The sequence below is a fragment of the Oryx dammah genome, unplaced genomic scaffold (genome assembly GCF_014754425.2).
Source record: "Oryx dammah isolate SB20612 unplaced genomic scaffold, SCBI_Odam_1.1 HiC_scaffold_4, whole genome shotgun sequence".
Lineage (NCBI taxonomy): Eukaryota > Metazoa > Chordata > Mammalia > Artiodactyla > Bovidae > Oryx > Oryx dammah.
The window spans coordinates 82848542-82871823 of NW_024070188.1; the positions used below are offsets into that span (position 1 = coordinate 82848542).

Below are 23282 nucleotides of genomic sequence, written 5' to 3' on the forward strand. Positions count from 1 at the left end.
AATCTTTCCCAGCATTAGGGTCTTTCCAAATGAGTCAGCTCTTTGCATCATGTGGTCAAAGTATTGGAGTTTCAGCTTCAACATTAGTCCTTCCAATGAACACCCAGGGCTGATCTCCCTTAGGAGGGACTGGTTAGATCTCCTTGCAGTCCAAGGGATTCTCAAGAGTCTTCTCCAACACCACAGTTCAAAAGCATCAATTCTTTGGTGCTCAGCTTTCTTTACAGTCCAACTCTCACATCCATACACGACCACTGGAAAAACCATAGCCTTGACTAGATGGACCTTTGTTGGCAACGTAATGTGTCTGCTTTTTAATATGCTGTCTAGGTTGGTCATAACTTGTCACCCTGCTTATTTATTATTATTGTTTCTATTTTACTGAAATATAGTCAATGTACAATGCTGAGTTAGTTTCTGATGCACAGCAAAGTGATGCAGTCCTACATATATGTAAACATATATACATATAAATGTATATGCATATGCATACATGTAAATATACTTTTTCACCCTCTTTCCCACTATGATTTATTACAGGATATTGAATATAGTTCCCTGCTCTGCATAGTAGGAGGACCTTGCTGTTTATCTATTCTACATATGCGTGGATGTGCTCAGTCGCTCTGTCGTGGCTGACTCTTTGCGGCACCATGGACTGTAGCCTGCCAGGCTCCTCTGTCCATGGGACTTTTTTCCGGGTAAGAATGCTGGAGTGGGGTGCCATTTCCTCCTCCAGGGATCTTTCTGACCCATAGACTGAAGCCGTGTCTCCTGCATTGGCAGGAGGATTCTTTGCCACTAGTACCACCTGGGAAGCCTCATTCTCTGTATAGTAGTTTGCAAACTGCCAGTCCTTCCCTCCCCAAACCCCCTTCCCCCTTGGCAACCACAAGTTTGTTTTCCATGCCTGTGGGTTTGTTTCTGTTTCAAGATAACTTCACTTGTGTCATAGTTTAGATTCCATATGTAAAGTGACACCACGTGGCATTTGTCTTTCTCTCTCTGACTTAACTTCTCTTCAGCAAAGCACAAAGTTCCTCAAAATCTGGCCTGAGCTTCCCTCACGAGCACCTCCCCTCTGCCTCCGCAGTCCTTTCTGCTCCCTTCTGTTCTGGCTGTGTCGACTCCGAGATCATCGTCTCTGGGAATTTTCTAGAGGAGATTTTGTCTCCCTTAGTTCCCTGTGGGTAATGGCCTGTCTCCTTCTCACACTAAGTAGTAAATCACTGGCTTCTTGTCTTCAATCTCTGAGTCCCTGCGGGAAGGGACTGTGCCTCCTTGGCATCCCTAGGGCCAGTACAGTGTCGATTAAAAACGAACTACTCAGTATGTGTTTGTTGAATTAACTTCACTGTTTTCTCGTGGGATGATGTGCTTTGTGGAGCGTGAGTGCAGAAGAGAAAGATGGTGTTCCAACGGTCACCTCATTTCTCTTACAGTTCTGCGAGAGCCCTCACTCATACAAGTCTCGCTGATACAGAGCTAGGGCTTGTATTTATTCACAAGCTCCTGACTCTCCTCGTAGACAACATTGTAAAGCGGGGAAACCACAGCCCATGTCCTGAGTCAGATCACGGTTTGGTTGAAGAACGTTATTTCCCATCTTCTCACTTACTTCAGGAGAACTTGAGTGAACATCTATGATGAATCGGAGGAGTTTCCTTTCCAACCACCAACCTAAAATGATATTCTTGCTGGCGTTGCCACGGTGCCGCTGCTGCCGCTCATTCTCACGTCTGTGTCAGAGCGGGCTCCACGCAGTTCTCAAGGGGAACATCACAGGAACTTTCTCTTCCCTCTTGGCTCCCTCAGTTTTCTTTCTGTGCTTCTGCTCTTTTTCTGGCCTGTTCTCTCTTCCTCACAAACATAGCGCCCTCCAAAGGGGGCACTTTGCATTTTTCAAACACGGCCACACCTTGATACCTGTCCCCTTCCCCTTGCTCATTGAGAGCTGGGGTCCAGGGTTCCTCCCCCTGAAGCTGGCGGGGGCCTACTAACTGCCTCCCCCAGACTGGTGATCTGGGACTTCCAAGCTGAGTCCTCTTCTCGACCCCTTCTCTCTCTCTGCTTGACTCGGAGCCCAGCCATCACGTTTGAAGGAACTCAGGCCATAAGTCGAGGCCACATCCAAGGCATTCCAGCTGAGGGCTCAGCTGACAGCCACCACCCACCATCAGGTGCTGGAGCAAAAGAACCTTCAGATAATTCCAGCCCTGAGCCCTCGAATCTTCTAGCTGAGGGCCAGAAGTCATGAAGCGGAAAGGAGACAACCCTACTGGACCCTGTCTGAATTCCTGATCTACAGAAACTCATGAGAATTAATAAATGATGCTTGTTACCTGAAGGTAATTTGTTATATTCCAATAGATCCTGATGCTGGGAAAGATTTTGGGCAGGAGGAGAAGGTAGTGACAGAGGATGAGATGGTTGGATGGCATTATTGACTCAGTGGACTTGGGTCTGAGCAAACTCCAAGAGATAGAGAAGGACAGAGAAGTCTAGCCTTCATGCTGCAGTCCATGGGGTCACAAAGAGTTGGACATGACTGAGTGACTGAACAACAAAAGTAGACCACAGGTCCACCAAGAATCCCTTTTGTTCTCTCCCTGGGCTGTTTTATTCACTGGACGCTATTGATGTCCAGTCACTGTTCCCATCACCAATGCTCCTGTCTTTCCAAATGTCTCCCCTGCAATTACTCCCAGCTCTTGGCCATGCTTAGGGCTATATTACCAGTGCCTGCAGGGCACCTCTTCCTGGGTATTCCTGACTCTTAACTGCACAGAAAGACACAGCACTTTTCTTTTCTAATCCAGTTTTCCTCTTCTGTTCCATTCTGTTCTTGGCAGCACCAATGTTCCAATCTAGAAACTCCAATCTTCACTGATGCCTTCTGTCTGTCATGTCGAAACAGTTGCCAGGTGCTCACTGTGTTGTCAGTTGGCATGCTTTGGGTAAATAATGCTGCAAGTAATACGAAAGCCAGCTAAGCATGGCATAGCAGTCTGGGTTCAATCAGAGGATCGAAACGGGGAACTTCAGTATGGAGAACTGTTAACTCTGAAGAAAGAGCAGCTATAAGATATAAAGGGACTCTATACGGTACTCTAGGGCTAGTACCAAGGGAGGATAAACTAGGAAGGGGTTTGGATCTCACTGGACAGGGTGTGGTTCAGCTCACTGAGCAGTAGAGAAGTTCTCTGGTGTGACTAGGCTGGTCTGTAGGTCACCCTTCAGCATGCAGGTCAGGGAGGAGGTGGGCAGAAACCAGTGGTATGGCTGTTCTGGAGGCAGCAGGAGACTTCCCTCCAGAGTGTTTTCAACTCAGAAAGGTTAACATCCTGCTCATTGTAAAGAGAACTGCTTATAAGAATCCCTTTGTTCATAAAACAGCATGTACTAAAGGGTGCGCTTGGAGTGACGGGCAATGAATTATCAGCTCACACACTCGGCTTAAGCAAATTTATTCATCATGTCACGAAGTGAGTGATCAGATACTGGCCAGTTCAGAAGTGGTCAGCAGTGACCCTGAAGACCCTTTCTCCCACTGTGTGGACCATATCTTCTCTTGGAGTTTCAAGCGACTATAGCAGCTACAAGTACTGTATCAGACAATACTGCTTCCAGAAAAAAAAAAAAGAAAGGGAGGGATGGAGAAGAGAGGATCTTGTTTGCATTTCTTATTGGAGGGAGAACTATTTTGCAAAAAAATCTCAGGAGACTTCCCATCTATTCCCATGGTCAGGACTGGAACACAGGCCCTCCCTCGGGTTATAAAAAGGGATATGTTACAAGGGTCTCATACCTTTAGCCTCTTTAGTGGGAGGAGGGCTTCACCAGCAGAGAAAGGCATGGTCAACCCCCACGGGAAGGCAGGCAACATCATCTGCCACCGATCCCCTGTCTCCACCCCCGACTGCTCCAGGTAGTCACAGTACGTACCCAAGGAAGTCACAAGACATGGGTTCTACTCTTGACCAGGTGTTAACCAAGTGGCAACTAGGCATTCCTAGGGAAGGGCAGACACCTCTCCTCTGTCTCTTTTGTCACCTTAATTCTGGTGCTTTCATTAAAGTGGTTCTCAGTCCATCCTGCAGTGAGATGAATTTTCCTGATGTGTAACTGTGAACTCACACACAAACACACACACACATGCTCCAAATCTCCCAACGAGAAGGAAGTGTATGAGTTAAAATCACAGACTTTCTTACTAGAGTATATCATTCACATGGAACTCTTACTCATTGCAAAACCTCAGGGAAGGTATTTAATTTCTTTGTGCCTAAATTTCTCATGTTTTAAATGTGAATAGGATTACTATGCTCACAGGACCACCATAAAGAGTAAATCATAAAATACAGGAGTGTTTTTTGACTCATAGTGGCCCTTTAATAGGTGGTATATTGTCAGCTATTACTTCTCCTCATTTTGTGCTTAGTTGCTCGGTCATGTCCAACTCGTTGTGACCCCGTGGACCGTAGCCCACCAGGCACCTCTGTCCATGGGGATTCTCCAGGCAAGAATACTGGAGTGGGTTGACAAGCCTTCCTCCAGTGGACTTTCTTAATGCAGGGATTGAATCCAGGTCTCCCACGTTGCCGGTGGATTTTCTTTCTTTCTTTTTTTTTTTTTACCATCTGAGCCACCAGGGGAGCCTTTTATATCCAATTAAATCTAAATTTCTTGTGTGTGTACACGCTCAGTCACTCAGTTGTGTCTGACTCTCTGTGACCCCATGGACTGTAGCCCACCAGGCTCCTCTATCCATGGGATTCTCCAGGCAGGAATATTGGAGTGGGTTGCCATGCCCTCCTCCAGGGAATCTTCTTAACACAGGGATCGAACCTGTCTCCCGCATTGGCAGGCAGGTTCTTTACCACTAGCGCCACCTGGGAAACCATTACATCTCTTAGGTGACCACTTAAGATCTTGTAGGAGCTGACGTCAATACAATATTTTCAGACTGACATTAAAATTCACTATCTCCCCTACTAAGCCATTAACTACTTGAAGGAAGGATCACGTTACCAAAAGGTGTGTGGTGGGTCCGCTGCTCGCCGCTCAAAATGCTCAAAAGCCAGTAAACAGGACAAGTTGGTGGAAAGGGAAAGTTTGCTTTATTTCAGAGGCTGGCAACTTGCAGGGGATGAAGGGTGGCGGACATTTGTCCAAAGGCTGACTCCCTACCCCTGACAGGCAGAGAGTGAAAGCGTTGATAGACAGAGCTGGGGCCGGGCGGGGGCTACATACAGCTCTGTCACTGCTACATGCAGCTTCAAACTGGTCATCACTGGTCTGACCAGCATCATCTTGGTTGTTTCGGGTACAGTTAATCTTCAGCTCCAGAGTCCATTTGTTCCCATGTATTTGTGGCCAGTTCTTAGAACTGTGGCATCTTCTGTCGTGGGAAGAGTCTGGTCATCACGTAGTTAATTTCTTCCTCCTGGTGTTTTAGTAGCTCTAAGGCAGCTCACAGGATATGGTTCAGAACATTATCTATAGCCCTTGAGAAAGAACTCAAGGTCCTTGACTCTGCTTAATGACTACATTATTATTACTTGGTCTCCTTTGACCGTTTTCCTTTGTTCTCGCGTGTTCTCATTTCTCTGATCAAACTTCTTCCTTGACTAAAGTTTTTCACAGACAAAAGGCAGACAGAGGACATGGGGTGGGAGAATCATCACCGGATCCTGTTCTGTTTGAGGATCACATTCTAGAACGCTGGTGTTCAGCACAACCTTTGGCCCGAGTCATGTCTCCGTGTTGCCATGCGGTTTTCGCATAAGCATCCCTGGCCTGTGGACCCACCACTTCTCCTTCCTCACCAGGTCATCCTCTCCCTGTGTGTCTCAGTGTCTCTGCCCCATTTCTTACGATGGCACCAGTCACCCTGGATTGAGCGCACCCTCCTGTGGTAGGATCTAATGAAAACAAATTGCTCTGCAACAACTGTCTTTCCAAGTAAGGTCACATTCCAAAGTCAAAGGGATTAGCACATCAATATATCTTTTTCGTGGTGGTGGTTTAGTGGCTTAGTTGCTAAGTCGTGTCCGACTCTTTGTGACCCCAGGAACTGTAGCCCACCAGGCTCCTCTGTCCACGGACTTCTCCAGGCAAGAATACTGCAGTGGGTTGTTATTTCCTCCTCCTTCCTGACCCAGGGATCGAACCTGAGTCTCTTATATCTTTTGCACTGGCATGTAGAGTCTTTACCACTGAGCCACACCAGGGAAGCCCCACATATTTTTTAGGGACATAATACGACCCACAGCACAAGGTTTTGAGCTAATATTTTTAAGGCCTGCTTTTTCAAAGGTTTGCTGCAAAATTTAAATGAAATCTTGTGCAGGAGAGTTATGCCCTCTACCATTTGACTTTAGAGTTTCTAATATACAACTTATGTTCAAGTTTTCCCAGTTATCCTCAACTGTCCCTTACACCTTCCAGTTTTGGTACCTGAGCGCTAGTTAAGGGTCATGTGTCACATTTTGTTGTCTTGTCTTTTCAGTTCAGTTCAGTTCAGTTGCTCAGTCGTGTCCAACTCTTTGTGACCCCATGGACTGCAGCATGCCAGGCCTCCCTGTCCATCACCAGCTCCCGGAGCTTGCTCAAACTCATGTCCATTGAGTTGGTGATACCATTCAACCATCTCATCCTCTATCATGCCCATCTCCTCCTGCCTTTAATCTTTGCCAACATCAGGATCTTTTCCAATGAATCAGTTCTTCACATCAGGTGGCCAAAATATTGCAGTTTCAGCTTCAGCATCAGTGCTTCCAATGACTATTCAGGACTGATTTCCTTTAGGATGGACTGACTGGATCTCCTTTCAGTCCAAGGGACTCTCAAGAGTCTTCTCCAACACCACAGTTCAAAAGCATCAATTCTTCGGTGCTCAGCTTTCTTTATAGCCCAACTCTCACATCCATACATGACTACTGGAAAAACCATAGCCTTGACTAGATGGACCTTTGTTGGCAAAGTAATGTCTCTGCTTTTTAACATGCTGTCTAGGTTGGTCATAACTTTCCTTCCAAGGAGCAAGCATCTTTTAATTTCATGGCTGCAGTCACCATGTGCAGTGATTTTGGAGCCCAGGAAAATAAAGTCTCTCACTGTTTCCATTGTTTCCCCATCTATTTGCCATGAAGTGATGGGACTGGATGCCATGATCTTCATTTTCTGAATGTTTAGTGTTAAGCCAGCTTTTTCACTCTTCTCATCAGGAGGCCCTTTAGTTCCTCTTTGCTTTCTATCATAAGGTGGTGTCATCTGCCCTTTCATGCTCCTTAAATTCAGGGTGGTGGTGAGACAAGTGGGAAGGGCAGGGCACAACCATTAAAAGAGTGACACAGCCCTTGAGGATACAACAAAAACTGGTTAGAATCAATTCTGTCCAAGATGGCCGAAGATCTGCCTTCTAGTAGACCTTGGGCCTCATTATGCGCTCACTGTAATACATTAGTTAATTTGCACTGGCATGTAGAGTCTTTACCCACAGGTAAGGACACACCCACAGGTACCACCTCAGTTTTGGATGCTTGAACATAATAGGCCAAAAAAGTAGGAAGTGGCCTAATTCCTAGAAATCCCCACCCCTTCCACCAAATAATTGGAATAATCCTCCCACTCATTAGCCTATGAAATTATCCAGCCCATAAAAACTAACTACTTCCACATCTCAAGCCTCTCTTGCCTACTGAGATGGACTGCATTCTGTCTATAGGATCCGTCTCTCTTTAAATAAACTAGATTTCACCTTACTACGGGCTTCCTAAGTGGTGCTAGTTGTAAAGAACCTGCCTGTGAATGCAGGAGACATAAGAGTTGCAGGTTCAATCCCTGGGTTGGGAAGATCCCCTGGAGGAGGGCATGGCAACCCACTCCAATATTCTTGCCTGGAGAATCCCCATGGACAGAGGTGCCTGGTGGGCTACAGTCCACGGGGTCGCAAACAGTCAGACAGGACTGCAGTGACTTAGCAGGCACGCCCGCACCCCTTACTACAGCCTCCTCTTGAGCTCCTTCCTGCACAGAGCCAAGGATCTTCACTTGTCGGGCCAACCCAGGAACGCACCGGACACCCGGGACAGGACTATTCTCTTGCTCACCCTTCTGCGACAGTAGTTCTCAGACCATTACGTGTATGAGAATCTCCTGGAAAGCTAGTGATCGAATTTTCTGGAGCCCATCTCCAAAGATTTTGACTCAGTGTGTCAGAAGGAGGCCCATGAACTGGCATTTCTAACAAGGTGCCAGGTGAAAGTTGCTGGTCCAAACATACAATTTGGAGAACTGCTGATCTAGAACCAGGGTTGGCAAACTTTGGCTGTAGGGGATAGATGGTAGAATACTTTAGGCTCTATGGCAACCACTCAATTCTGCCACTGTAGGCAAAAGCAGCCGTCGACAATACATAACTGCATGCTGCTACATTCCAGTAAAACTTTATGTACAAAGCAGCTGCCTGGTATCTCAGTCTGCTATTTACTCTTGCCTCTGTGGAGGGGGAGGGGGGAGCAGAGGAGGTCTTTCAGAGCACTGGCATTTTTGAATTGTCCTGTTCAGTTTTTCTGTAGAAAGTTTTACAGTCTGGATTTGATCTTTTTATTTTTGATTTAGGTTAAACATCTTGGCAAGAATACCACATAAGTGATACTGTACACTATAGGGGGAAATTGTGAAAGACTTTGAAATGGACTAAAAAATTATTGGGTAACTTGAGTGAAAAGCTACATGCTGTCTCATGCAACTTTGTGGGTTATCTGATTCTACAGGGTTTTACAGCTTTCTTTATCTTTGAGCTCTTTTACAGCTCTCTAAATTGTGGAATACTGAAGGTAATGTCTAGGGTTCTTATCTTTAGAACTGCAAATTTTGTTCCTTTGACATCCATTTGATCTATGGGTCTTGACTAATCTTCCATCCACTAGGCAACATAACTTCAGCATTCCTGACTGTATGTGTATGTGGTGGGTTGTCTTTGGATTCTCTTTTGAACCCATTAGAACAGGTTACTGGTTCTCACATTAAGAGTTCAGTATTAACTTTGAAACATGTTCATTTTACATCTGCATTTGAGTCACCATGATATTATCTTTTAAATATTATCCATCAGTAATATTTTTCATTGCATCATTTTGTTGTTGTTCAGTTGCTAAGTTGTGTCCGACTGTGCAACCTCATGAATTGCAGCACGTCAGGCTTCCCTGACCTCCACTATCTCCTGTAGTTAGCTCAAAGTCAGGTTCATTGAGTCGATGATGCCATCCAACCATCTCATCCTCTGTTGCCCCCTTCTCCTCCTGCCCTCAATCTTTCCCAGCATCAGGGTATTTTCCAGTGAGTTGGCTCTGCTGCATTTTGTACTCCAAAGCCAAACTTGCCTGTTACTTCAGGTATCTCTTGACTTCCAACTTTTGCATTCTAATCCCCTATGATGAAAAGGACATCTTTTTTTTAGTTCTAGAAGGTCTTGTAGGTCTTCATAAAACTGTTCAACTACAGCTTCTTTGGCATTAGTGGTTGGAGTATAAACTTGGATTACTGTGATGTTGAACGGTCTGCATCATTTTCAGTTCAGTTCAGTCGCTGTCGTGTCTGACTCTTTGCAACCCCATGGACTGCAGCACTCCAGGCCTCCCAGTTCATCACCAGCTACCGGAGTCTATTCAAACTCATGTCCATTGAGTCGGTGATGCCATCCAACCATCTCATCCTCTATCGTCCCCTTCACCTCCTGCCTTCAATCTTTCCCAGCATCAGGGTCTTTTCCAGTGAGTCAGTTCCTTCACATCAGGTGGCCAAAGTATTAGAATTTCAACTTCAGCATCAGTCCTTCCAATGAATATTCAGGACTGATTTCCTTTAGGATTGACTGACTGGATCTCATTTCAGTCCAAGGGACTCTTAAGAGTCTTCTCCAACACCACAGTTCAAAAGCATCAATTCTTTGGTGCTCAACTTTCTTTATAGTACAGCTCTCACATCCACACATGACTACTGGAAAAACCATAGCTTTGACCAGAGAGACCTATGTTGGCATAGTAATATCTTCGCTTTTTAATATGCTGTCTAGGTTGGTCATAACTTTTTTTCCAAGGAGTAAGTGTCTTTTAATTTCATGGCTGCAGTCACCATGTACAGTGATTTTGGAGCCCCACCCCCAGATAAAGTCTCTTGCTGTTTCCACTGTTTCCTCATCTATTTGCCATGAAGCGATGGGACCAGATGCCATGATCTTAGTTTTCTGAATGTTGAGTGTTAAGCCAACTTTTTCACTCTCCTCTTTCACTTTCATCAAGAGGCTCTTTAGTTCTTTGATTTCTGCCATACAGGTGGTGTCATCTGCATATCTGAGGTTATTGATATTTCTCCTGACAATCTTGATTTCAGCTTGTGCTTCATCCAGTCCAGTGTTTCTCATGAGGTACTCTGCATAGAAGTTAAATAAGCAGGGTGACAATATACAGCCTTGACGTACTCCTTTCCCTATTGGAACCAGTCTGTTGTTCCATGTGCAGTTTTAACTGTTGCTTCCTGTCTTGCATACAGATTTCTCAAGAGGCAGGTCAGGTGGTCTGGTAGTCTCATCTCTTTAAGAATTTTCCACCCACAGTTTGTTGTGATCCACACAGTCAAAGGCTTTGGCATAGTCAATAAAGCAGACATAAATGTTTTTCTGGAACTCTCTTGCTTTTTCAATGATGCAACAGATGTTGACAATTTGATCTCTAGTTCCTCTGGCTTTTCTAAATCCAGCTTGAACATATGGATGTTCATGGTTCACGTACTGTTGAAGCCTGGGTTGGAGAATTTTGAACATTACTTTACTAGCATGTGAGATGAGTGCAATTGTGCAGTAGTTTCAGCATTTTTTGGCATTGCTTTTTTTGGGGATTGGAGTGAAAACTGATCCTTTCCAGTCCTGTGGCCACTGCTGAGTTTTTCAAATTTGCTGGCATTTTGAGTGCAGCACTTTCACAGCATCATCTTTTAGAACTTGAAATAGCTCACCTGGAATTCCATCACATCCACTAGCTTTGTTTGTAGTGATGCTTCCTAAGGCCCACTTGACTTCACATTCCAGGATGTCTGGCTCTAGGTGAGTGATCACACCATCATGATTATCTGTGTCATGAAGATCTTTTTTGTATACTTCTTCTGTGTATTCTTGCCACCTCTTCTAAATATCTTTTGCTTCTGTTAGGTCCATATCATTTCTGTCCTTTATTGTGCTCAACTTTGCATGAAATGTTCCCTTGGTATCTCTAATTTTCTTGAAGAGATCTCTAGTGTTTCCCATTCTATTGTTTTCCTCTATTTCTTTGCATTGATCACTGAGGAAGGCTTTCTTATCTCTCCTTGCTATTCTTTGGAACTCTGCATTCACATATCTTTCCTTTTCTCCTTTGCCTTTTGCTTCTCTTCTTTTCACAGCTATTTGTAAGGCCTCCTCAGACAACCATTTTGCCTTTTTGCATTTCTTTCTCTTGGGGATGGTCTTGATCCCTGCCTCCTGTACAATGTCACAAACCTTCGTCCATAGTTCTTCAGGTACTCTATTAGATCTAATCCCTTGAATCTATTTGTCACTTCCACTGTATAATCCTAAGTGATTTGATTTAGGTCATACCTGAATGGTCTAGTGGTTTTCCCTACTTTCTTCAATTTAGGAAGAAATTGTGTCATTTTAGGAAGCAGAAAATATCATTTTTTTTCCCAAATATTGGTGCCACAAATTTTAATCACTTGATCAAGATGGTTCCATTAGATCTTTCCATTGTAAAGATATATTTTTCTTTAGTACAGAAACATTCTTTTAGACAAAGTGAATTTTCTAGCTTGCAATTATTTTTCACCTGATGGTTTCAGTTTCCACTGAAGATCTTTGGCTGTAGCAATTATAACATTGTTGTTGTGCAAAATATGAACCCTTTTAGGATGCCCTCAGTGGGACATCTGAGCACCCTTTTAGGACCACAACTTTCCTTTCTTGGGCCATATTCCTCTTTGGCAATATACCACCATTGCTAAGCTGCAGGCTCTGGGACTGTCTAGCCTGTGCTTAAACTCTGGCTTCTCCACTTGGTAGCCATAAGACCTGCAAGCTTTTTAATCTGTCTGTGCTTCAGCTTCCTTATCTATAAAATGGGTGCTAGGAAGGTATCTGTCTTACAGGATTGTGTTAAGATTAAATGAGCTAAATCAAAACAGCAGAACTATACTTGGCACATAATTAACTTGCTCAATAAACGTTAGCTATTACTGTTTGTGTTTGAATTTCTCCTTTGCTGCATCAAAGTGGCTTTGCCTAAGTTACTTAACATCTCTGTGCCTCTGTTCCTCATTTAGAATATGGTTCCTGGATTCATGCATGTTAATTGCTAGTACAGTGTCTTATATGGAGTAAGCATTTAAAAAAAAATTAACAGGGGACTTCCCTGGTGGTCCAGTGTCTAAGACTGCATACATCCAATGCAGGGTACCTGGGTTCCATCCCGGATAAGGTAACTAGCTCCTCCATGAGGCAACAAAGACGTGGCCCAGCAAAATTAATTATTAAAAAAAAAAAAAGGACCGTTACCATCGTGGTTATTCTATACAATAATCAGATTATTCTGTATCAGGTAAACTTAAGTTCATGTGTTTTCAGATTCACCTTCTTATTCTCACTGTGCCTAGCTCAGCCATTCACATAGTTATGGGCTTAACAAAATACATGAATAGAGCGATTAAAAAGCTTTGCTGAGCGGCACTCGCTCGACAGTCACCCTTTTACCTCCTTTATGTTTCAAGTTGCTATATCTGGGCTGCCTTCCTTATTGTAGGAAGCCCACGCTTGGGAAATCACATTGCCACAGGTTTGTGAGAGGCTCTGCTGGGTTGTAACGGTGGGAACACCGCGGTGCAGGGCTCAGCGATCGGCCCCCCGTAGGGCAAGAAAAGTGGGTTCCCATTCATTAAGGGATCAAATGTATGGTAACAAGGCTGCGCGGCAGCCTTTACATCACTTAGGTTCTAAACCTCATTTTCCCCTCCCTGTCGGTCGAGGGTGGGAACCTGGAAGTCCACGTTGGGCAGCACCTTCATCCCCCGAGAGCGCCCACGGGGTAGACACGGAGGCCGGGGTCCCGCGAGGTAGCGGCGGGCACTGCGGGCCTGGGGTTCCCGCACCTGCGCGCGCGCGCGCGCCGCGCCGCTTCCGGCCGCGCGCGGGGACGCGCTCACGTGACCGGGCCTGGGCGGAGCCGGGCGGGCGGGGATCACCTGAACAAGGATGTCACGTGAGCGGGGCGGGGCGGGGGCGGGGCCGGCCGGCGGTCACGTGACAGCCCCCGGGGCCGCCGCCGAGCCCAGAAGAGCCGCGCGCCCCTCGAGCTCCCCCGGCTCGTCCCTAGCTCCTCGCGCTCCTGTCCGTCTCCGCCTGCCGCCCTGGCTGCACACCCGTGTCCCGGCCGCCGCCCCCGGCCGCCGCGCGCCGCTCGCCCGGCTCCGGACGCGCAGCCCGGGCCCGGCGCGATGGAGGCGGCCGCCGGCCGGAGCTCGCACCTGGGGCCCGCGCCCGCCGGGCGCCCGCCGCGGTGCCCGCTCCTGCTGCAGCTGCAGCTGCTGCTGCTGCTGCTGCTGCTGCTGCTGCCTCCGGGCTGGCTTCCCGGGGCCGCGGGCACCCAGGGCGCCGAGTTCCCAGAGCTGTGCAGGTGGGTGGCTCGCCGGGGCACGGGCTTCGGTCGCGGTGCCCCAGCGCGCGGCGGGCGGGATGGGGGTTCAGGGAGCGCCCCCGGGGGAGGGGCCGGGGTCCCCGAGTCTTCTCCTTGGTCTGCCCGTCCCCGACGGAAAGTTGCCGCCGTGCCGGCGAAGGATAAGAGACCCGGGGGTCATCAGTGCCCACGGGCAGGGGGTGGGGGGCGCTTGGCCCGCGCTGGCCCGGGGTCCGCTGTCCGGCCACTTGTGGCTGTCACCAAGTCCGGGGCGGCTTTGCGTGCGTGCGAGCGGCCGGGTGACACCCTGCGGGCGCCCTCACGCCCAGCGGTGCGCCTGCGAAAAAGTTGGGAGGACGCAGGAATCCCCAGCTTCGCTTTGTTCCCACTCCGCGTTTTCCCCAAAGTTCCACCATCGGGGCTTCAGATGCGCCCCTTAAGGTGGACAGACTCACCGGTAGGAACGGCCGTGGAGTTGGGGGGGTGGGTTTGGTTTCATTTGCTGATTGATTTCCTCCATGTGGGTTTTCCATTTTTAAAGTAGATTTTTCTGCAGAAGTTGACTTTTTTGTTTTTTTGTTTTTTTAAATCGGGGGAATGGAGAGTGGTCATTCAATATTGGCTTTCGAGACTTCACCCTTCACTTCTGTGAGCTGAACTTCCTGTCTCGTTGTTCACATGATGTCATTGTCTCCGGGTGGATTATTCTAGTGGAGTCTTTTGCTTTGGGAACCATGATTGTATAATCGTTGGTCCCAGTGAGGACTGTTAAGTGTCCTGCCATGGCTGGGAGTCCTGGGGTTGGGGAACTGCCAATTCCATGTATTTTTCTAACTAACCTTCTTTGGACTGTTTAGGATGATGGAAAATACAGCTTTTATTTAATTTTTTAAACCTTGGTGAAAAAGGGGTGAAGTTCTGAAAGAGTTGTGGACAAAGAAGTCAGCAATTATCCCTGGCGATAGCAAGTTACCTCTCAGAGTGAAGCGAAGTTTAGCCCACTTGGAGCTGAATTTTGAGCTTACGGTGAGGTGTATGGGGTTCTTAGTCTTCCCTTGCATTACAGATGGTCTTATTACCCTCGAATTGAGAAGTTGCAGAAATTATTACTCTGAGGAGAGTGAGGCTGAACGCACAGTGGAAGCGGAAAGGCCCATATTCTTTGTCCTTTTTTGGAAAGGTATTGGGGGCCCGAGGGAGAGTTAACTGCACATTAGTTTATAGGCCAGTTAACTGCCCTAAGATACATAGTTACTCATAGAAACCCCCTGTTACAGTGAAAAGCCACAGTCACTGACCCAAGGTCAGGCTGTGACTGATCTTTAAAGGAGGACTTTTTGGGGTAATGGCTGCTGTAACCATACGCATCCATGAGAAATTAGCTCAGCTTGGCCTATTGGTGTTAAAGTCTTGGTTGCTGGCAGACTGGAATTGATTTCTTAATAAAGTTGGCCTCAAGGGCAGACCCCTACTCTGGAGCTGCTGCAGGGGACTCTTGCTTTTGCTTCAGGGTAGTCATCCTAGCACCTGGACCGTGGTTCACAAACTCATCTCCAGATGGAACTTGGCCTCTTGGTCCAGTAGAAAATGGCCGTTGTATCTTGAAATACCTCTCCTCGTGGTCACACGTGGGCCTAACTTAGCAAGTGCTTGACAGTGTCCTGAGGGGACTTGCATGTTTTTAGCATGTACCTTCTGTGGTCTTAGGACAGGTCCTTTCTGCCAGGCTTCTGAGGACTGCAGCCCCAGCCAGGTTGCAGCTGGGTGGGCTTCGGCACGTTTCTTTCCCGTTACTGCTCTGTGGTTTCACATTCAGACTTCTCTAGAGCCGCGTTTAACAGTTTCTACTTCAGACCCACTCCCTGAAATTTGAAATTTGTTTTGTTTTTTCCTGTTTCAAATGCATACCTTGGCTTAAATACTGAAAACATTTTCCCCCCCCTCTAGGGAAAGGGGTTAAAAAAAAAATCTTTTCTTGAATGAAATCAGACTGCCTAAAAGCTCCTTCACTGTAGCACACATTTGAATGGGAATGTGGGCTGAGCATGTCTTTAAGTCCACTTTGAAAAATTCTACCAAGTAGCCCTGAAGCAGGCTGTTTTCGGCCGCCTTTTCTTCCAGCCCTGGGCGTCCATCCGTAAATAGCTGCCCAGGCCTTGCCGTGAGTGTGAAGAGCAGACGTCTGCTCTTGCAGAAGTTTGCGCCGCTTGTCGGTGGCAGCGGTCCCCACGGACACAGGGTCACATTCCAAATGTCCGCAAATTGGTTGCTGGTAACGAGGAACATGCTATTCCATGGAAGACTCTCCCGGTTCCTGGTGGTTTGGTGCCTGGTGCAGTCTCTAGCTCCCCTCTCACAGGTTTGGGGTGCCTAGACACCTTCTGGCGGCCGCAAGAACCCTGGCAGGCAGGTCTCACGGTCACTGGAAAGGGGGGTTGATTTTGGGGCAGCGGCCTCTCCTCCCAAGTCCAGCTCTCTAGACCCCGGGAGGGTACCTTTTGCCTATGGCCCCTTAGAACCAACAGGAGGGAAGTTGGGGCCCACTTCAGGGAGGCCTGCAGGGCACCTGTGTGGCCCAGACCCCTCCTGGGGTGAGTGTGGTGGGCAGGGGTCGTCCCCAAGTGGCTCGTTAGCAGAAGGGATGAAGGCAGCAGAGGAGAGGCTGTGCCCGCAGCGGCTTTAGCATCTTTAGCCGGGCTGCAAAAGCAGGGATGTCGACGGCCAGTCTCCCAGAGTGTATCTGCTCTCCCAGCACCTTGAGTGCCTGTCCTGCGGAGAGCCTCAGTTGTGCATTCTAGAAGCTTCATGAGGATGGATGCACCCGGCGAGTCCTGTGCTGTGGAAGAAGTCGGAGGTTTTAATCCCTCGGCTGTTTCTTGGGAGGTGGTGTGTGGTGGAAAGAAAGCACTGGAATCCAGAGGCCACCGTGGCCGCTGCCAGTGGGTGTGGTAGGCACGGCAGGGCTGAGGCGCGGAATGCTGAGCTGTGTGGATGTGCAGAGGTCGGGGGGCAGGGTCTGCGGGGACAGGAGGTCAGGGGGCAGAGGCCAGAGGCCGTGAAGAGTCACCCGAAGAGACCAGAAGGCCCTCTGCTTGTCCACAGGTTCACCTTCTTCCGAATGAGATATACTTTGTAAAAGGCCGTTCTACATGTGCGTGGTAAACGGGTGACTTTCTACCCTTTATTTTGGTGTTAACAACATTCTTAATGAGTGAAGGCTTAACAGTTTATACGAGTTATAAAATAATGCTTTGGGCTGTTTTAAGTAGTTAAGTACCTTAAAGTGTATTTAGAATAAGCTTTCCCCCAATTGTTTCTGTATAAACGCTGCAACTTTTTTTTTTTTAATATTGAGGACAAGAGAGTAATGAAGCCAGCTGGGAGTTGAGGTTGGTTTAGTTGATGTCTCTAAGGAGACATTTTTTTCCCTGCGATTTTTCCAAAGGAACAGTGCTTATATGCCTAATTTGGGCCACATGTTGAACCTGGATCACATCCACTTGTGTGTATATGTTTCTTGCAACAATAAGTGTGTGTGTAGCCCAAGATTATTAACTGTGGGTAGACACATGCTTAATTCTTAGACCATCATCCTGACAAGAGTCCCAGGGAATGAACTCCTGATTGGGCTTCATATCTTTTATCAATGTTTCACAGAGGGAGTTTTAAAAGACGGGGTTGAGTGAAATCATTTAGATGTCTCATCTTTATTTTGATCTTGGCATGTATAACTGTGCTGTGCTGGGAAGAGAGAATTCATGACAGTCGCAGAACTGGAACTGATGGAAGAAAGTAACTCGTTATTTTGCAGATACTGTTCTTTTTCTGCCTTTTTTCCCCCTTTTTAAAAAATTGTCCCAGCCAGGAGCCCTCTTGGCAGTGACCCCACTGGTCATGGAGGTGGAGGTAGCTGAGATCGGATATACCTGTGAGTCCTTTGTATTTTCCGCATAGCTGAATCATGACCTGAGGAGGCCTGAATTCTTGTTAATGGTGTCTCCTCACCTTTAATCCTGGCAAGGTGACAAAGGACTCATTTATTCTCCGAGTGATCCATCGACATTTCTTAAGTAGAGGGGAAAACTGGGAGGGGTTAGAGTGGAGACACCACCACGTGGACAGCTCTGGATCCAGAGAACTGGTGGCCACCACTGCTCCCCTTTTGCTAATTTTATTTTATTAAACTTTTGAATTTCTTTTGTTAATTTTAAGTAATGTGTAATCTAAGTTTTGATTTTTTTTTTTTTTTGACCCAAGACGAAGCTAGATGTTACTAGTTTTTTGGGCTGTTATGAACAAAGCTGTTGTAAATATTCATGTACAAGATTTTGTGTGGACATATGCTCTATTTTTGGATAGATACCGAGGAGTGAGATTGTTCAGTGGCTGGGGAGTGAGGGTTGATTTTATGAGAGCTGCAAACTGACTTCTGAAGTGGTTGTCCACGTTGCATCTCCATCATCGGTGTCAGAGTTCCGGTGTTTCCACATCCTTGTGAGCACTTGATCTTATCAGCCTTTTTAATTTTAGCTATCCTGGTAGGTTTGTAGTGGTATCTCAGTATGGTTTTGATTTTCATATCCCTGCTGACTCCTGACGTTGAACATCTTTCCTTGTATTTATTTGGATGCCTCATGAGGTTGAACGTCTTTCATGTGCTTATTGACCACTTGAATATCTTTTGTTGTGATTCTCAAAAAAATCTCTTGCCCCTCATCCCTGAACACACTTTTGGGGGATCATCTTTTTTGTGTTTGAAGAGTTCTTTATGTTTTTGGAGTCAGGTCCTTCCTCAGGCCTGTATAGTGTCTATTTTCCCCCCAGTCTTTGGATTGCTCTTTTTTTTTCCCCCCTTAGTATGTCCTTTGAAAACTAGGTATTTCTTAATTTTGATGAACTTCAGTTTACCTTTTTTTTTTTTCTTTTTAAATCAGGCTTTTTGTAGCCTACGAAATCTTTGTACCGAGGTTTCTTAGCCTTAGGACATTTGAGATTTGGCCTGAATAAATATTTGTTGTGGGGGTCTGTCCTTTGCATTGTGGGGTGTTAAGAGCACCCCGTCTTCCCAGGTGGCTCAGTGGTAAAGAATCTGTCTGCCAGTGCAGGAGATGCGGGTTCAATCCCTGGGTTGGGAAGATCCCCTGGAGAAGGAAATGGCAGCCCACTTCGGTATTCTTGCCTGGAAAATTCCATGGACAGTGGAACCTGGTGGGCTACAGTCTGTGGGGCGACAAGGAGTCTGGCATGACTGAGCACCCTCCACACACACACACATTTCCTGAAGTTTTATATAGGAAGCTTGCAACCGAGTTCTTAAGTGAGTTCAGGCTGCAACTTTCTTGCTGTATTATTCTTGGATGAGTTCAGTATCAAGAATGTTTTGCTTTGTGGGAAGAGCCAGTTAGTTTTTAGTATATTGTATAATACGGAATAGTTTTTGTATAGGATGGACAATTTCTGTTCCTTAAATTTTGGTAGAACTCAGTAGTAAAACTGTCTGGGCCTTGTGCCTTTGTGGAGATAGAATGTCGTGGAAGAGGAGTTTTGATTACTGTTTCAGTTTTGTCTGTTTACTCAGATTCTGTACTTTTTCTTGAGCAAGTTTTGATAATCTGTATTTTTCTAGGAAATTGTCATTTAAATTATGTATTCACATATAAATATGTAGCATTTACTCTTATGCTTTTGGAAATACCTTTTGAATCTGTAGATAAATTTAAAAAATTCCTGATGTTAATTTATGTATTTTTCCCCTTAATTAGGTTTACTAAAGATTTTTCTAGTCTTTTTAGTCTTTTCAAAAAAACTAGTATTTATTTTGCCATCTTTGTCACCATTAATTTTTATTTTATTTATGCTCTCTGTTAACTTTAAAAAATTTCTTTAAAAATTTTTCTTAAAAAATTTTTTTTCTTTAAAACATTTCTTTCTGTGCAGTAGAGTTGACTTACAATATTATGTTAATTTCTGCTTCACAGCAAAGTGATTCAGTTATGCCTGCATGTTCTTTTTCATCTTCTTTTCCATTTGGTTTATCACAGGATATTGACTATAGTTTCCTGTGCTATACACTAGGATTTTGTTGTTTATCTTCTTTTTTCCCCTAATTTAAATTGAAAGCTTAGATCTTTTAAATCAGCTTGCACGACTAAACTATGAATTTAAAGCTGTGTGTTTCTTTGTCCTGAGTATTATGCTACTTATGGGTTTTGATACATAGATTTTTCATCCTTCAGTTCTAAATATTTTCTTCTTATACCCAAAAATGCTAACTATTTGAATTTCTTGGATCCACCAGTTTTTAAAAATCTTTTGTTCTCTAGGTAAATGGAATTTTCCCCTCATGTGGGCAGTAAAAGTGAAATTGTGGCCTAGAACCTCCTTGAGTTGGGGGTTCTGTGTGTTTGGGAAAAAAAGGTTCTCTCTTTGTGTCAAAGTTTCCTTATTGTGCTGTTCAGCCTCTCTTTATTGTAACATATACTGGGAGCTGCTTGGTTTGTCCTTTATACTTTGTATCTGACTACCACTATGGGCAGGGTTCCAGAAGAATGGCTTCTGTCCTGTTTCCCAGCCTAGCAGTTCTCCTGTTGTTTGTGAGCTCTTCAACTTTTTTCTGTTTCTTAGAAACATTCCAGCAGGGTCTAGAGTTGATGTATACTCACAGCTGCCTCTTCATGGTTGCCACGACTTCCCTCATCCCTTGGAAGACTGCTCTCCTCGGATTGCTCTATGAATTGCTCTTTCCTTGGGCCTAGTGTCTTTGTTGGCATTTGTCATCTCATTTTCATGGTGTGGGTGCCCTTGCAACGGCTGGTGCCTCTTGATTGTGCTCTTTGCATCGAGCCTCCGCTGGGACCTTTGTGGCCTCTTTTTGCGCAGCTGTGCAGGATGGAGCTGGGAGCAGTTGTTGAAGCTTGGCTGCAAGTTGCTGGGGGGAGGCCGGGGGATGAGCAGGGCGTTCCTCTGGCTAGTGTGTCCCTGTGGCTGGTCTTAGGTGCTTTTCCGTCCTCCTCAACATCACTCCCAGCCCTGTTCCTGCTCGGAGACAGCTGCTGGGCCCTCATTGACGGCCGCTGGCAGAGGACAGTGTGTTCTGCCTGTAGCTGGAGTCCACAGAGCTGGATTTCTGAGTTGGTGGTGGCCAGTCACCTCTTTCCTCTGCGTCTCAGTTTCCTCCTCAGGAGGGCTGGGAATGGAGTTTTGGAGGTCACTGTCCTGCTTTCGAATGGGGACTCTTTCTCCTCTTTACTAGTTGGAAAGCCTCGTGGGTCAGTTAACTGACCTGCTGAGGTTTTGATTTTCTTCTGTGTCAAATCAGGGTGCTAATCACGTTTTTAGGGTAGTGTGAGAACCAGAGTGTGTCTAGGTGCCCAGCCATCCTTAGTGGTCATAAACGGTGGTGGTGGCGGTGATTGCTTTCTTTCTGCAAGTTAGGGCTCTGTGCGTCAGATCAGTGATATTTTTAGCTGGTTCCTCTGCACCCCCCTGGTTCTCTCAGTGTCCAGAGGCTTTTTGCCTCAACACTAGGGCATTTCTTCTTCATCCATCCTATACATTGGCACTCCATGGGAAAGTTCTTTTGAGTAAGAAGTGTTTCCATCATTTAAAGTTTTAAAACCACGGGGCTGTGTGATTCTCAGGGTCTAGTTTGCATCCAGGCTTCTGCGGTTCTGAGGCTCCATCCTTCAAGATTCCTCCAGCTCCCGAGTAGCAGAAAGCCCAGCTATGTTTGCTTACACAAGGAGGAGCTTGCTGATAGGAGGTGTGGGGTTGGGGCGGGTGCCAGGTGCCACATGTCGGTTGGCCCCAGGCCCTTTCCTGCCTTTTTCTTGGCATTGTCCTCCTTCCTGCGGTGGCCTACCACCCCGGGGGGCTTTAGTCTACCACCCCGGGGGGCATTAGTCTACCACCCCGGGGGGCGGGGGAGAGCCTCCTGATTTCGTTTTTTGGTAGAGGACCTCTGCACCGGCGTCAGTGCTCTGGAGGGGCTCAGCCCCGTCTTCCTGGAGGAGGGTTGGGTCTTAAGATTCCAGGGCGTCTGCTGTAGGTGGGGACTGGGCGCAAGAATGCAGGCCAGTGGGAAGCGTTGTGAGAGCCCTTCACCAGCTTCACGGTGCCGCATGACTTAAGAACCAGCTGCCACAGGCGGGGTTTTGAGGTGCCTGGAGTGGTGCGTCACGCCTATTTCTGTCCTCGTGGTAACCAGTGCAGGGGGCCAGCCTGTGTGCATCCTCCACGGCTGGGGTGGGTGGAGGGGAAGATTCTAGCCCCTCTGGGTTCTGCGAGCATGAAGCTTGCCCTTCAGATGGGCCAGAGACCTTGGGTGGGATTTTTATGTTGTTGCTTTAAGATCTTTCCATGAATCTCTGGAGGGTGGCTTCCTCCTCCAGGGCGAGGGGGTGGGTACAATTTTGCAGGTGTCACTCTTCACTTTGGAGCTCAGAGATGTAAGAAATCTGAGGTCGTGAAAGTTATCAATTCAAGTTTTGTTTTGGGGTACAGAGGGAGCAGGGAAAGATGAAGGAACGTGGAGACAGTGAAGCTTGGCCTTTGCCGGCCAGTGGCCGGGGGTGTCTTTTTAAATCAGAGCCTGTGTGCTTTAAGGGAATGGGAGCCCACTCCAGCATTCCTGTGTGCAGAATCCCATGGACAAAGGAGCCTGGCGGGCTACAGTCCATGGGGTTGCGTGCAGTTCTTCCCACGTATGTGTGTGCGGGAATAAACACGCGGCGTGCACGTGGAGAGCTTGTCCAGGAGCCGACCGGCCACCGGATGTCGACTTGTAACATTAGTTTGTTGCCATCTGGGTGACCCGCTCTAGTCAAAAGCCAGTTAGACATCTTCAAAACACTTGTTTGGTACTGAAAGCCGCTCCCCAACACCCTGGCCTGTAAACAGAAACCCCAAACCATGAGGATGGACGTGCTGAAGGGTGGCTTCTTAGAAGTGACAAGGATGTGTCCCCGCTGAGTCACCCCTTCGCGTCCTCTGAGGCCCCTCCGCCTGCCATCTGCCGGAGGAGTGTCACTCACCACAAACAAAGCGAGAAACCCGCGTGGCTCACTCTCCCCCACTTTTGAGCGTCCATCCTTTGGTGGAGGCCGGGTGAGTTAGCTGCTTGGGTGAGTGAGGGAGCCTGGGGAGAGGCGTATGGGGCGGGGCTGTTGTATGGAGGGTGCTGGGTCCGCAGGCCTGTCTGTAGGGGGAGAGCTTTTGCTTTTTTTTAGGAAGCGAGGGGGTCACCTGCGCATCTGACCCGGGGAAGGGTGTGCTAGGCAGAGGGATCACGTTATCAAGTGTTCCAGCTGGGATGCTGGCTGACACGGCTGGGAAGTGGCAGCGGGGCCGACGTGCAGCAAGAGCGAGAAAGAGGGTGGGAGACAGGAATTTCCGGAGAGGGTTGGCTGGGGCCACGTCCCGTAGGCCATCAAGAGTGACTCTGGAAGAGATTGTGTAGGTGTGTTTAACTGAATCCCTTTGCCGTGCAACAGAAATGGGCACAATGTTGTAAATCAACTCTATTTCAATAAAAAATATTTAAAAAAAAAAGAAGAATGACTCAATTTTATTCTGAGGGAG

General features: G+C 47.0%; 1 protein-coding gene across 1 annotated transcript in view; it reads left to right on the forward strand.

The window, feature by feature from the left end:
- The first annotated feature begins 13524 nt into the window (after nt 1-13524).
- Nucleotides 13525-23282, forward strand: part of IGF2R (insulin like growth factor 2 receptor) — a 102245-nt gene continuing 92487 nt past the window's right edge. Inside the window, exon 1 of the mRNA XM_040238927.1 lies at nt 13525-13703. Within this exon, the coding sequence (XP_040094861.1) occupies nt 13525-13703 (179 nt within the window). The remainder of the gene's footprint in view (nt 13704-23282) is intronic.